The sequence below is a fragment of the Petromyzon marinus genome, chromosome 12 (genome assembly GCF_048934315.1).
Source record: "Petromyzon marinus isolate PM22_M1 ecotype Great Lakes invasive population chromosome 12, UKy_Petmar_22M1.pri1.0, whole genome shotgun sequence".
NCBI lineage: Eukaryota > Metazoa > Chordata > Hyperoartia > Petromyzontiformes > Petromyzontidae > Petromyzon > Petromyzon marinus.
The window spans coordinates 1,769,320-1,784,472 of NC_133678.1; the positions used below are offsets into that span (position 1 = coordinate 1,769,320).

Sequence of the window (15,153 nt, forward strand, 5' to 3'; positions counted from 1 at the left end):
CGCGCGCAGACTGGCACGGTGGGGGTCACGGCGCGTGGGCCGAGCGTGCGCAGGGACATTCGCACCGAATGGCTGATACGTGACTAGCGGCCTACGATGACTGGGCACAGGTGACTTTAACCATAACCCGAGCCGGCTATCTTGCCGGCCACTCACGTGACCAGCCGTCCCAACTGACCCCCCTCCCGCTGACCCCCTAACTGCCCCCCCCCCCACGTCACGTCTCTCTTTCACTTCTCGTTCGCTCCACCGGGCAGTGCTGGAGGTGGTGGTGTTCGCGGTAGCCCTGTGGGCGTCTTGGCTAGCCCCAGCTGTAGCTACTGTCGAACATCGGGAGGCGCGCGTCCGGCACGTGAAGGGTTAATGAGTTAATTGAGTCGCTCGCCACCCCCCACCACCAACGCCCCACCTCGTTCCGACTCATCAGTCACGCGGTCGCTTGTGCGAGGGGTGGTGGTGGTGGTGGTGGCACCGTTTGGGGTGCAAGGTGGTGGCCGGGCGCAGTCGCTCCACCGCGGGAGGCGGATCTCGGGAGTGCGTGGTGAGCCTGGAACTCGATCCCAACTTGTCCCGTTCAACTCGGCCACCGCTCGTCGGCTAAGACCGAGGTGAGCTCGACGTGTCACTGTTTGTTTTATTACCTGTTGTTATATATCTTTTTGTTAAAGCACAGTTTGCGGAACACAACAGGAACGGAGGCTGAAACAAACAAAAAACGTCAGACGACCAGGGACGAACAGCAGTACCAGAGAGGCGTTGAAGTGAGTTTCTTGTGTTATTGACAAATGTGGTTCATCTGGATTTGAAGCTTTCGTGACTGCAATAATCCATACTCTGGTTCTTTCGGTAAAGTCACGTAGATAGAAAATGAATAGATCACGACGTTTCGATCGCAACACAAGCAACCGTCATCAGGTGAGACAAACACAGCAGAACTACTGACGAAGTTCAGTGCTGGTATTAAATGTGTCAATACCAGCACTGTGTGTGGCCTTAAAAGGAAAATATAAAACAGACGACGTTTCGGGAAATGGCCCTTCTTCACAGCGACGGCCCCCTCTTGACAGCAAATGCGCTATGAAGAAGGGCCATTGGCCGAAACGTCGCCTATTAAATGTTTTCCTTTAAAGTCCACACACAGGCGCGCGCGGCGTTATTTTTGAGGACGGCGTTGTTTGGTCATTGAGCCGCCGCTGCGCGTGCTCTATGTTTACGCGATCCAACACAAACAACCTGCGTTTGCGGATGACATTGGTCGCGAAAGCCGACGTGCTAAACTGCTTGTGCACCTCTGCCAACTCAGCAGCAGCAGCAGCAGCAGAGACGATGGCAGAGAATTCCACAGGGCAGCATTGCGACCGTGATGTGCGGTGCGTTGTGTCTGTGCGCGTCTCTACGTGGGGTTAGCGCGTCTCGCTACCGAATTCGATTCCCGCTCACGGCCAACACCGGGGACGATTATCTGAACGGGTCTCTGGGCCTCCCCTAGGCCGACTGAGCCTCAAATGAGTACCTGGTGCGGTGTGTAGTAAACATCGCTACTAGAGGAGACGAAGGCGGTCCGGCCGTGGTTCCGGCCACCCCACCTCGTGTGCCCCAGTGCTGCTCGCTAACAGCACTTGCCCCAACACTGTTAAGAGGCTATACGGGGGATCTCTGTCTGTACGTGTCTTCATAGGGCATTGTCCATGTGTTCCAAGACGCGATGTCATCATCTATTAAACTATTTAACGTCTAATTAGCAATAAATGAAGGTAATGTTAACGAAGCATTCTTAAAAGGTAACTTTATTTTTGTTTGACCCAGGTGGGAACTCGCAAGGCAACGGGGATGAGTTTCATCTGAAAGTGCCGAAGTGACCTGGGGTCAGCTTATAACATATACAACACAATTGTGTAACTGTGAATCAGATTACGCTACAATTCGCTGCTGTGCTTCGAGGTTGAACGGTCTGAAGATGCTGCGACAGAATTTAAATCGGCTGAGTTGACTTCACGTAGACCAGTGGCTTCTTAAACCTGGGGGAGGTGCATTTAGAACCCCCCCCCCCCCCGATGCGCTTTCTGGGGGTGCGAGACACCGCCAGATTTTTGTTATGAAGGTAAATAATCGACAACACAAATCAAGCACGGCCACGTAAGTACAACTTACTTTGTTTCATCAAAAAACCCGATGTGTTTATTTACATTATACAAATATTTATTACGATTGAGAATCAAAAGGGGGTGCAAGGCTGCAGTCAAAGTTAAGAACCACTGGGGTAGCACAATCTTCATAATTCTTTGGGTCTTTCGGTAAAGTCACGGAGATAGGTTCCTGATGACGATCGCTTGTGTTGTGATCGAAACGTCGTAGTTTTATGTTATTTTTTGTTATTTTCTTTGAACCTATCTACGTGACTTTACCGAAAGACCCAAAGAATGTGAATTCCTGCAGTCACGACAGCTTCAAGTCAAGATTCAATCTACACGACTCAGTGCGGTGCTGTAGCTCGGGGGAGAGACAGGACCGGGAGCCGGGAGACGCCACGCCCCCATCACCCCCCCCCCACATCGCAGCCCCGCCCCCCTAGACCACCCCTCCCCTCGCCCCCCACCGGGCCCCCTCCCCCCATCTGTAAGAATCTCTCCACGTGCTGAGGATCGGTCAGCAGCAGGAACGGAGACCTGGGATCAACCTCCATCTGCAGCATTCTCTCTCCTTGCTTAGGATGGACTGGCAGAAGCGGAGACCTGTGAACACCTCCATCTGGAGGGACCGACACGTGAAGATGATGCGTCACTTAGGGGCCGTCCATAAATGACGTCACGCACCTGGGGGGGGGGGGGGTCAGACATTTGTGACGATATGTGACGAGGGGGGGGGGGTTTGAGAAATGTGACGTCACATCAAAATGCGCAACTTTATAAATAAATATAGACAACACGTTCTACTTAATTAAATAGACTTTTTAATCAATAGTATCTCCTACAACATCAGAGTGCAGCGCCACATTAAATACGAACTACAATGACAATAGTTTAAAGCGATTTGAAGCATGTTTTATATTTGGGGGGGGGGGGGGCAGAGCTTTGTGACGTCATATTTGAGGGGGGGTCTGACTTTTTGTGACGCCGTGTGACGAAGGGGGGGGGTCAAAAATCGTCCAAAATCGCGTGACGTCATTTATGGACGGCCCCTCCTTAATGACTGCACGAAACCACTATCACGTCGCATTTTGGTGCCTGTCAGCTCTTGAGAAGTCAACGTTTACCCGTGTCACTGTGATGCTCCGAACGCCTCGACAGCAGGGCAAGTGAGGAGGTGGCGCCACCTATTGTGATCACGGCGACATTGCAGGGACTTCAGAAATAAATCCGTGATGCCATCCTCCAGAGGGCATTCTCGGATGGCCTCTGTTTGAAATAGTTTATCATCTCGCGACAACGTGATGCCGACACTATAAATGGAATATACTTGTGGGGGTGCAAGGAAATATATTTCAGGTTTCCCTCTGACTATGCGGGTTCGGTTTGTGCGATTTCACGCTGTAAATGCGACAAACCAATTTCTACCCAAAATTCGCTTTATGCGGTTTGAATTCACTCTGCATACGGCTATGTGGTCAGACGTGGGACAACATTGTACTGTGTGCGCTACTCGGCAGGCAGCTGTCTCACACACAGGTAGACAAATACAAAGATCCCCCGTATAGCCTCAACAGACTGTTGGGGCAAGTGCTGTTAGCGAGCAGTACTTATGAAGACCGGCACGGTACACGAGGGGGTGGGTGGCCAGCACCACGCCCGGCCATCTTTATCGTTTTTTTTGGCGATGCTTACACACCGCACCAGGTACTCATTTGAGGCTGAGTCGACCTAGGGGAGGCCCAGGATCAGTTCAGATAATTGTCACTGGTTATGGCCGCGAGCGGGAATCGAATTTGGGCCACGCGGTTCGTAGCGCAGCGCGCTCCCCACTACACGACCACACAGCTACAGAGTTGTGTACTGTGTGTGTACTGTGTGTGTACTGTTTCCGTGTGTTATGTGTGTGTGTACTTTGTGCATGTGTACTGTGTGTGTGCTGTGTGTGTACTGTGTGTGTGCTGTGTGTGTACTGTGTGCGTGTGTACTGTGTGTGTATTGTTTCCGTGTGTTATGTGTGTGTACTTTGTGAATGTGTACTATGTGTGTGCTCTGTGTACTTTGTGCATGTGTACTGTGTGTATGCTGTGTGCGTGTGTACTGTGTGTGTGCTGTGTGTGTACTGTGTGCGTGTGTACTGTGTGTGTATTGTTTCCGTGTGTTATGTGTGTACTTTGTGCATGTGTACTGTGTGTGTGTGCTCTGTGTACTTTGTGCATGTGTACTGTGTGTGTGCTGTGTGCGTGTGTACTGTGTGTGTGCTGTGTGTGTACTGTGTGCGTGTGTACTGTGTGTGTGCTGTGTGTGTACTGTGTGGTATGTGTGTGTGCTGTGTGTGTACTGTGTGTGTACTGTGTGTGTACTGTTTCCGTGTGTTATGTGTGTGTACTTTGTGCATGTGTACTGTGTGTGTGTGTACTGTGTGCGTGTGTACTGTGTGTGTGCTGTGTGTGTACTGTGTGCGTGTGTACTGTGTGTGTGCTGTGTGTGTACTGTGTGTTATGTGTGTGTGCTGTGTGTGTACTGTGTGTGTGCTGTGTGTGTACTGTGTGCGTGTGTACTGTGTGTGCTGTGTGTGTACTGTGTGGTATGTGTGTGTGCTGTGTGTGTACTGTGTGTGTGTACTGTGTGTGTACTGTTTCCGTGTGTTGTGTGTGTACTTTGTGCATGTGTACTGTGTGTGTGCTGTGTGTGTACTGTGTGCGTGTGTACTGTGTGTGCTGTGTGTGTACTGTGTGTTATGTGTGTGTGCTGTGTGTGTACTGTGTGTGTGCTGTGTGCGCTACTCGGCAGGCAGTTGTCCCCCCGTGCGGTTTCGCTTTGTGCGCCCTTTTCTTTGAACGTATCTACCACTACTACCGCATAAAAGCGAGGGGACCCTGGATAGAAATACAATCATTAGTGTTTATAATAACTCGACTAGGGAACCTGTTGCTTTGCAAGCTGTCATTTCAATTCTCTTCTCACAGTCCTCCCGTACTCGGAGCAATAAACGTAATCAGCTTTTTAACGTAATAATAAAATGCCGGGATAAGATGTATCTTGAGCGTTTTATATTTATTATTCCCTAGGATTTAAATCATATTCTCGGGAAATAACTACATTAATAGAAGCGCACATTAAATATTAAAAAGTACATTAATAGAAGCGCACATTAAATAGTCATTAACAAGTACATTAATAGAAGCGCACATTAAATAGTGATATTAATAAGTACATTAATAGAAGCGCACGTTAAATAGTCATATTAACAAGTACATTAATAGAAGCGTACATTAAATATTCATATTAATAAGTACATTAATAGAAGCGCACATTAAATATTCATATGAATAAGTACATTTATAGAAGCGCACATTAAATATTCGTATTAACAAGTACATTAATAGAAGCGCACATTAATTAGTCATATTAATAAGTACATTAATAGAAGCACACATTAAATAGTCATATTAACAAGTACATTCATAGAAGCGCACATTAAATATTCATATTAATAAGTACATTAATAGAAGCGCACGTTAAATAGTCATATTAATAAGTACATTAATAGAAGCGCACATTAAGTAGTCGTATTAATAAGTACATTAATAGAAGCGCACATTAGTCATATTAACAAGTACATTAATAGAAGTGCGCATTAAATAGTGATATTAATACGTACATTAATAGAAGCGCACATTAAATAGTCATATTAATAAGTACATTAATAGAAGAACACGTTAAATAGTCATATTAACAAGTACATTAATAGAAGCGCACATTAAATATTCATATTAATAAGTACATTAATAGAAGCGCACATTAAATATTCATATTAATAAGTACATTTATAGAAGCGCACATTAAATATTCATATTAACAAGTACATTAATAGAAGCGCACATTAATTAGTCATATTAATAAGTACATTAATAGAAGCACACATTAAATAGTCATTAACAAGTACATTCATAGAAGCGCACATTATACATATTAACAAGTACATTAATAGAAGCGCGCATTAAATAGTCATATTAATAAGTACATTAATAGAAGCGCACGTTAAATAGTCATATTAATAAGTACATTAATAGAAGCGCACATTATACATATTAACAAGTACATTAATAGAAGCGCGCATTAAATAGTCATATTAATAAGTACATTAATAGAAGCGCACATTAAATAGTCATATTAATAAGTACATTGATAGAAGCGCACATTATACATATTAACAAGTACATTAATAGAAGCGCACATTAAATAGTCATATTAATGAGTACATTAATAAAAGCGCACATTATACATATTAACAAGTACATTAATAGAAGCGCACATTAAATAGTCGTATTAATAACTACATTAATAGAAGCGCACATTAAATATTAATTGCAAATAAACCGTGGCCAGTCTTCTCTATTCGTTACGACCAACCTATTCAGTGTCGCTATCCATTATTAAATGATTATGAAACATCTTCCGAATGTCTTCTTCCGCGCAATAAAATGTATTTCAACTCAAATATTGTATTACCTCTAATGTGTACACTTCATTGCTGATTTACGCTCTCAGTTGGCATTCAGTCAGCATATTCGGCAGAGCCAAAGATTCTTCCTCACCGGCCCATTCGTTTTATGGACCAAGCCCCAAAATGGCCCAATGAGATCGCACGGCAAATTCGGGCCCAGTGCGTCTTCAAAATGTCTGGGACGATTTTTAGTCCCAGTCCGTCACCGACGACGACGTCCACTGCCGATGCGGAGAGAAGAAATCGTCAACTCGTGCGTGAGGTGCTGGGTAGCTTGCCAACGCCACGGGACCACGAGGGATGGCGGCGGCTAGCGGAAGGCCGTCATCCAGCAGTGGATTGATCACGGCTGATTATTCTTCCGTCGTTTAGACATAGCAACACTGACAAGGCCAGGGTGAGGTTTGATACCCATGCAGTCACGGACATCATCTGCCGCCGATTGAACTCTTAGAGTGAATGTCACGGCGTGACTGTTCCCGATGGCCGAGACGCAGACTCTGTGAGCCGACCCCACCGCCACCCCTCCCCGCCACCCCGTGGCGTACAGGAGCCATGGGCGACCAGCCTGTTCACGAGGAGGGAGCGGGCGGCGGTGACCCGACTCGGGAGCCCGTGGAGAGCGTGAACCCGTGGCGGCCCTCGCTGGAACAGGCGAACCCTGACTCGGACCAGGAGTCCAACTCGAGCTCGAGCTCAAAGGACAGGTAGAGGTGGTGGCGGCCGCCGGCCTTCCTCTCTCTTCGAAAGTGAATGACTACTCTTTGGTTATTTCGGTAAAGTCACGTAGAAAATCAAATCAAATAATAATAGAAAACGACGTTTCGGTTGCAACACAAGCAACCATCATCAGGTAAGAATGAATGATGAAACAGAGACACGGGAACAGCACAGGCAGACGCACGTGCAGAGAGAGACACAAAGACACACTGAGCGGGACACACACCTTTGTGCGTGTCTTTCTCTGCATGTGTGTCTGCCTGTGCTGTTCCCGTGTCTGTGTTTTAGCATTCATTCCTACCTGATGATGGTTGCTTGTGTTGCAACCGAAACGTCGTTTTCTATTATTATTTTGTTTTATTTTGTACGTGACTTTACCGAAAGAACCAAAGAGTAATTCCTGCAGTCACGAAAGCTTCGAATCGAGTTTCAATGACTACTGTTACAAGCTGACATCGTTTAGCGCTGGCCATCGCCTCCCATCCAGAGGCCCGCGTGCTAAACGCTGTGTCGGGGGCCGGGTCTGTGTCTCTGCGTGCGCTCAGCGATGTGGACGAGGGGCCGCTGTCGGTCCTCTGCTGGAACGTGGACGGCCTCATGAGGGACAAGTGGAGGGAGCGAGCACAGGCGGTCTACGACGTCGTCTCCAAGTGAGCATCGAGGCCGCGCAGGTTCCGCACGTGGGAGGAACGCGAGGGCAGCGCGCTGCGCGGACGCAGTGGGTGCCTTCGTGTCACAGAGAGACGCAGTGGGTGCCTTCGTGTCACAGAGAGACGCAGTGGGTGCCTTCGTGTCACAGAGAGACGCAGTGGGTGCCTTCGTGTCACAGAGAGACAGACTGGGTGCCTTCGTGTCACAGAGACAGAGAGCGGACGCAGTGGGTGCCTTCGTGTCACAGAGAGACGCAGTGGGTGCCTTCGTGTCACAGAGAGACGCAGTGGGTGCCTTCGTGTTACAGAGAGACGCAGTGGGTGCCTTCGTGTCACAGAGAGACGCAGTGGGTGCCTTCGTGTCACAGAGAGACGCAGTGGGTGCCTTCGTGTCACAGAGACAGAGAGCGGACGCAGTGGGTGCCTTCGTGTCACAGAGAGACGCAGTGGGTGCCTTCGTGTCACAGAGAGACGCAGTGGGTGCCTTCGTGTTACAGAGAGACGCAGTGGGTGCCTTCGTGTCACAGAGAGACGCAGTGGGTGCCTTCGTGTCACAGAGAGACGCAGTGGGTGCCTTCGTGTCACAGAGAGACAGACTGGGTGCCTTCGTGTTACAGAGACAGAGAGCGGACGCAGTGGGTGCCTTCGTGTCACAGAGACAGAGAGCGGACGCAGTGGGTGCCTTCGTGTCACAGAGAGAGAGAGCGGAGTGGAGGGAGGCACTCGTAGGACTCTCTGTGAGTCATTGCATCTGTCTGCGAGTTTGCGGGTCTCGGTACGGTGATAGTACAATTTGGATTTACATAGCATCACGCCACGGCCGCCTCTGTCTCCCTGGTGGCGATGTTTTACACGCCGAAAGCAGCCACTCATTTGAGGCTGAGTCGACCTAGGGGAAACCCAGGACCGGTTCAGATAATTGTCACTCGCTGGCGTTAGCGGTCATTAGCGGGAATCGAACTCGGGCAGCGCCGGGTTTGTCGCGCGGCGCGCTAACCACTGCGCCACCGCTCCACCCTTTACACACAAACTGTGCACGCGCGCGTACCAACTAGCACGTGCCGTGGTGCGCGTGGTGGGGCGCGTGCAGGAACTCCGTGGACGTGGTTTTTCTGCAAGAGGTTGTGATTTCCTTCGTCATCCACCTGTCCGGGTGTGCCAAGGAGGGCGACTACTCCATCATCCCTGGTGAAACCTTCGCACAGCCCCAATCTCATCTCATTGTGTGTACTTATGCACAGAGAGAGATCGCGCGCCTTCGCTCAATGTGCTTGACGACAGCTTACAAAGCGATGACAGAATGGAATGATTTAGTTGGCAGGGGCGGTACTGCAAGGTATTGAGGAATGAGTGACGGGAAAGATAAAGGGGTGCGTGCTTAGGGATTACGAATAGGCAACAGGGTAGGGACGGGAAGGGGTGGAGGGGCGAGGAGAGGGAAGAGAATGGACGATAGAGAAGAGGAGAGGCTTTGAGAAACGAGCGGCAATCCTCTCGGTGGTCTGTCCTAGAGGCCGCATCGCACCGCGGGTGTTGCCCTACGTGGCGCACTGCCACCCTTGATGATGGGGCCGCCTCTTAATCTCTGCAGGGGACACCGAGGGCTACTTCACGGCCGTGATGCTGAAGAATTCTCGCGTGAGGTTCATCTCCCACGAGATCTTCCCCTTCCCCACTTCCACGATGATGCGGCACCTCCTGGCCGTCAAAGTAAGCGCAGCCATAGCACCGAGCACCCAGCCATAGCACTCAGCCATAGCACCGAGCACCCAGCCACAGCACCCAGCCACAGCACTCAGCCATAGCACCCAGCCACAGCACTCAGCCATAGCACCCAGCCATAACACCCAGCCATAGCACCCAGCCATAGCACCCAGCCATAGCACCCAGCCATAGCACCCAGCCATAGCACCGAGCACCCAGCCACAGCACCCAGCCACAGCACTCAGCCATAGCACCCAGCCACAGCACTCAGCCATAGCACCCAGCCATAGCACCCAGCCACAGCACTCAGCCATAGCACCGAGCACCCAGCCATAGCACCCAGCCATAGCACCCAGCCATAGCACCCAGCACCCAGCCATAGCACCCAGTCATAGAACCCAGCCATAACACCCAGCCATAGCACCGAGCCACAGCACCAAGCACCCAGCCATAGCACCGAGCACCCAGCCATAGCACCCAGCCATAGCACCCAGCCATAGCACCCAGTCATAGCACCCAGCCACAGCACTCAGCCATAGCACCGAGCACCCAGCCATAGCACCCAGCCATAGCACCCAGCCATAGCACCCAGTCATAGCACCCAGCCATAACACCCAGCCATAGCACCCAGCCACAGCACCGAGCACCCAGCCATAACACCTAGCCACAGCACCGAGCACCCAGCCATAGCATCCAGCCATAGCACTCAGCCACAGCACCGAGCACCCAGCCATAGCACACAGCCACAGCACCGAGCATCCAGCCATAGCACCCAGCCATAGCACCAAGCACCCAGCCATAGCATCCAGCCATAGCACTCAGCCACAGCACCGAGCACCCAGCCATAGCACACGGCCACAGCACCGAGCACCCAGCCATAGCATCCAGCCATAGCACCCAGCCATAGCCATAGCACCCAGCCACAGCACCGATCACCCAGCCATAGCACACAGCCACAGCACCGAGCATCCAGCCACAGGACTCAGCCATAGCACCCGGCCATAGCACTCAGCCACAGCACCGAGTACCCAGCCAAAGCATCCAGCCATAGCACCCAGCCATAGCATCCAGCCATCGCACTCAGCCACAGCACCGAGTACCCAGCCACAGCACACGGCCACAGCACGCGTGTGCTGACGGGAGCCCCACGCTTGTGCGCAGGCGGAGGTGTCGGGCCGGGAGCTGTATCTGCTGACGTCGCATCTGGAGAGCATGGGGCCCAAGTCCGAGGAGCGCGTGCGGCAGCTGCGCCGCGTGCTACGCCGCATGGCGCTGGCGCCCGCCCACGCCGCCGTCATCTTCGGGGGCGACACCAACCTGAGGGACAAGGAGGCGAGTCCGTGGGGGGTGGGGGGGGGGGAAGTGTGGGGGGTGGTGCGACGCTAGTCGAGGGCCCCCGTCGGTCTCCGCAGTGGGCGACCGGCTCTGGAACTATTTAACTATTTTTTTTATTCTACCGGGCAAGGGCCGCCGAGCTGTGTATCTCTTTTTCAGAAGGGACCTGGCCACAAACGAGAGCTCGACGAAGTGGCTCATCGTCGCGTGGAAATGCAGAGCAGCGAAATACTCTCAAACGCGTGACGTCGATTGTAAACGTGGAGGGAGAAAAATTCACGCGCCGAGCACCGGGATTTTGAGCCGCTCGTCCTCTCGATTCCGATCCGGCCGCCCGTGCGTGCGCCAGGTGCGGCGGATGGGCGGGCTGCCCGGTGGCGTGGCCGACGTCTGGGAGGAGCTGGGCTGCCCCGAGGAGGCGCGCTACACCTGGGACCTCTCCCTGAACGACAACCACCAGTTCGATCCTCCCGCCACGCCGCGCCTGCGCTTCGACCGCCTTCTCTTCCGCCGGGTCGAGCCCCGGCGCTCCTCCTCACCCGCCGCCGGCTCCGCCGCCGTGGCCGCGTTCGCGCCGCTGTCCCTGCGCTTCGTGGGCACCGAGCGGCTGCCGTGTGGGAAGTTCCCCAGCGACCACTGGGGGCTGCTGGCGCACTTTCAGTTGTGGGCGGAGCGGGACGAGGCGGGCCTCGACGCCACGGACGCCCTCCAGGCGTTGGACGTTTCAGGGGAATAGTGGCTCACGTGGAGGCCTTCACCTGGCTCCATCTGGACGACTCCACCTGGCTCCATGTGGAGGACTCCATGTGGAGGGCTCCACCTGGCTCCATGTGGAGGGCTCCACCTGGCTCCATGTGGAGGACTCCACCTGGCTCCATGTGGAGGGCTCCACCTGGCTCCATGTGGAGGGCTCCATGTGGAGGGCTCCACCTGGCTCCATGTGGAGGACTCCACCTGGCTCCATGTGGAGGGCTCCACCTGGCTCCATGTGGAGGACTCCACCTGGCTCCAAGTGGCGGACTCCACCTGGCTCCACGTGGAGGACTCCACCTGGCTCCATGTGGAGGACTCCACCTGGCTCCATGTGGAGGGCTCCACCTGGCTCCATGTGGAGGACTCCACCTGGCTCCAAGTGGCGGACTCCACCTGGCTCCACGTGGAGGACTCCATGTGGGGGGCTCTACCTGGCTCCATGTGGAGGCCTCCATGTGGAGGGCTCCACCTGGCTCCATGTGGAGGACTCCACCTGGCTCCATGTGGAGGCCTCCACCTGACTCCATGTGGAGAACTCCATGTGGGGGGCTCTACCTGGCGCCATGTGGAGGCCTCCATGTGGAGGGCTCCACCTGGCTCCATGTGGAGGCCTCCACCTGACTCCATGTGGAGGACTCCACCTGGCTCCACGTGCAGGGCACCACCTGGTGCCACGTGGAGGGCTCCACCTGGCTCCATGTGGAGGCCTCCACCTGGTGCCACGTGGAGGGCTCCACCTGGCTCCATGTGGAGACCTCCACCTGGCTCCACGTGGAGGGCTGCTTGAAACGAATCCCACAATACAGAATGCATAAATTATAAACTCGGTGACGATTGCCCGTGTCACAGTGCAGACCAAGCAGGTGCACGCGGTCGCTACGGCTGAAAGCAGGACATTTATTTGACTTGGAAGGACAACGTGACATAAATTGGGCGTGCGATTTTTCTAAACCGTAATCAAATAAAAGACGTGGAAGCCATTCCCTCGCCCGGTCGTGGCTATACTCTGATGTATGTAGTCTAGCAGCAGCAGCACCGGTGATATCACAACCGGGCCCGGCCTGCCAAAAGCCTTCACCGGCCCTCACCGCTTGAGCTCCCTGGTGAAGTATGCTCGAACACCCCCGCCCACCTCCCCAATGGAACTCTTCCAGATAACCATCGCTCGTCGCGGACCACAGCATGATTCCCGCGCAGCGGTGTGCGTCGACGTTCAGACGGTTGACGGCGCGACTGGGAGGGCCCGGAACATTTGGGAATCGCCGCTCTATGTACGGTACGCGTGTCTCGAACTTCTTTCGCACCGTACGTGGCCGACCTTGCTAATCGGAGGTACGGCGGGAGGGTGGAAGGACAACAAACTAAGGGCACACGGCTCTTCTTCAGCACCTAGGCCGTGTTGCGTTCCATCCCCGTCCCACACCAGCGTGCAACATCGCGAGTGAGAACAACAACCCATAAAAAACAACCTAAATAATGCACAACAGGGAGAGGATGTCATCGAGTTCGTGTGCAGAAGCGACGCTGCGGCTGCTGCATCTGCAGCCGCCGCTGCCGCCGCTGCCCCATCGCTCCCACGCCGTCGAATTCGTGGGCCGTGAAACAGACATTTCTTTTGGCGTTATCGATAATCGCAATGCAACAACAACAACAAAAGAGACGTTCGGTTTGCCAGGGAGAGAAAAGATTCCGTCCGTGTCCACGAGGGCGCGTTGTTGGTGACGCCGTGCGGCAACACAGGGGCCAAACTAAAACTCAATTATAAGAATCAATCAGTTTCAAGGACAATGCATATATTATCAGAGTGTGTTTTTTGTTTGCATTTTGGTACTGGCAAAGGAGGTCTAATGATGATGCTATAAAAATAAATTATTCTTAAATGTTACCAGGTAAGGCCCACTGAGCTATGTAGCTCTTTTTATCAGAAGCAACATGGCCACACAAATGATAACTCAACGGATTGGCTTATCATCACGTGGAAATATATAGCAGCCAAATACTCTAAACGCGTTACGTTGTTTCTAAATGTGGATGGACCCGGAAAAAAATACATGCGGCCACGGGGAGAGAGAAATGCAAACTCCAAATATACAGGTGTCGGGATCGAACCCACGACCTCCTGTATACCCAGTGAGGTAGTTAACATTTCTCACAATCGCGGAACAAGCAAAGGTCGCGTACGGTAAGGTCACGACCCTAGCGGAGCAGACGGCTGTCGGAGTTGGCACGACCTGGCACACTCGGCGGGAGAGTTCGCGATCCGCGTGGCCGGCATCGAAGGCGGATCTGGATCGAGAGGACGAACGGCTGACAGGAGAGCAAGTTGGTCGTGCTTTTGGAGAACTTAACAACGATGAGAGGCAACGTGCCGACCCAGTACCCCAAGGGGAGGGGGGGTGGAGGGGGGATTGGACAAGGGCGAGGGGCTAATTTAAATTCCTTGCAGCGGGGCGCATGCCCACCACGCTTAGGCCACTGCAGTGCAGGGGGTAAAAGTGCTCGTGTTGATAGACACAGCATAGAGATCCTTCGCCACCACACGAGCCGGTCTACACAGGGGACACGTGGAGGCCCCCCATTGGGTCCCGACGGCCGCGAAGGGCTCACCCTGCGAACGCGCGAACGTCGGACCAACGTTGGTTGACGTTGACCCTACGTTTGCGTGTTTTTCCCCGGGGCGCGGCTGCTTTAAACAAACCTTCCGGTGACGGGGAGACCGATTCCGCGCGGCCAAGGTTCAGCCCTTCAAGGGCACGGCGCGACGACCTGCAGAGGACGCAGGGGCGTGGGGGGAGGGGAGAAGGAGCGGAGAGGAGGGGAGATCGGGGTGGAGGCCCTGCGCTAGAAGGCGCGCACGTAGCTGATGGTCGGAGGGCGACCGAACGCGGGGCACGTGCCGGCGTGGATGAGGTACGCGGCCACCGCCACGCAGACCGCGGTGCCCGCGGCCACCGCGCCGACCACCGCGCCCACCACCCGCGCCGTGTCCACGGCCGCCGCCGGCGACGGCGGTGGAGGCGGCGGCGTGCCCTGGACCAACGTGGCCTGAGAGGAGGTGCCCGACGTGGCGGGGGTCCCAGATGGGGTGGACAACGGCGACGACGACTTCTTGGTGGTTGTTGCCGAGGTGGTGGAGGAGGTGGTGGTGGAGGTGGTGGAGTAGGAGGAGGAGGTGGTGGAGGCGGAGGACGTGGACGAGGACGTGGACGAGGATTTGGATCTCGGTGTGGTGGAGGAAGAGCCTGGGGATAACGAGAATCTGAATCTCTATCGTGGAGAAATCAGCCAACCATCAACACGCAAATCAACCTCCTCGGCTAACAAAACAAATAGGCAGGCGATTTATCTCCTCCTT

The 15,153-nt window shown here is 53.4% G+C and overlaps 2 protein-coding genes across 2 annotated transcripts in view; one reads left to right on the forward strand and one right to left on the reverse strand.

Annotated features, from left to right (window-relative positions):
* On the forward strand, window positions 1-13,469 carry LOC116941784 (tyrosyl-DNA phosphodiesterase 2-like). Its single transcript, XM_032953156.2, has 7 exons — window positions 1-608; window positions 7,187-7,343; window positions 7,902-8,006; window positions 9,097-9,194; window positions 9,598-9,716; window positions 10,872-11,042; window positions 11,395-13,469. Exons 2-7 carry the CDS (start codon window positions 7,192-7,194, stop codon window positions 11,779-11,781), a joined length of 1,032 nt encoding a protein of 343 aa, XP_032809047.2. The 5' UTR covers window positions 1-608; window positions 7,187-7,191; the 3' UTR covers window positions 11,782-13,469.
* LOC116941711 (uncharacterized) overlaps window positions 12,676-15,153 on the reverse strand; it is a 16,085-nt gene continuing 13,607 nt past the window's right edge. The window contains exon 12 of the mRNA XM_032953053.2: window positions 12,676-15,040. Within this exon, the coding sequence (XP_032808944.2) occupies window positions 14,640-15,040 (401 nt within the window). The 3' untranslated portion in view covers window positions 12,676-14,639. The remainder of the gene's footprint in view (window positions 15,041-15,153) is intronic.

Coding starts and splice junctions, on each gene's coding strand:
- LOC116941784 (XM_032953156.2), top strand. CDS start 7,192: ATGGGCGACCAGCCTGTTCACGAGGAGGGAGCGGGCGGCGGTGACCCG. Junction 9,717..10,871: donor GGCACCTCCTGGCCGTCAAA/GTAAGCGCAGCC, acceptor GCTTGTGCGCAG/GCGGAGGTGTCGGGCCGGGA. Junction 11,043..11,394: donor CCAACCTGAGGGACAAGGAG/GCGAGTCCGTGG, acceptor TGCGTGCGCCAG/GTGCGGCGGATGGGCGGGCT.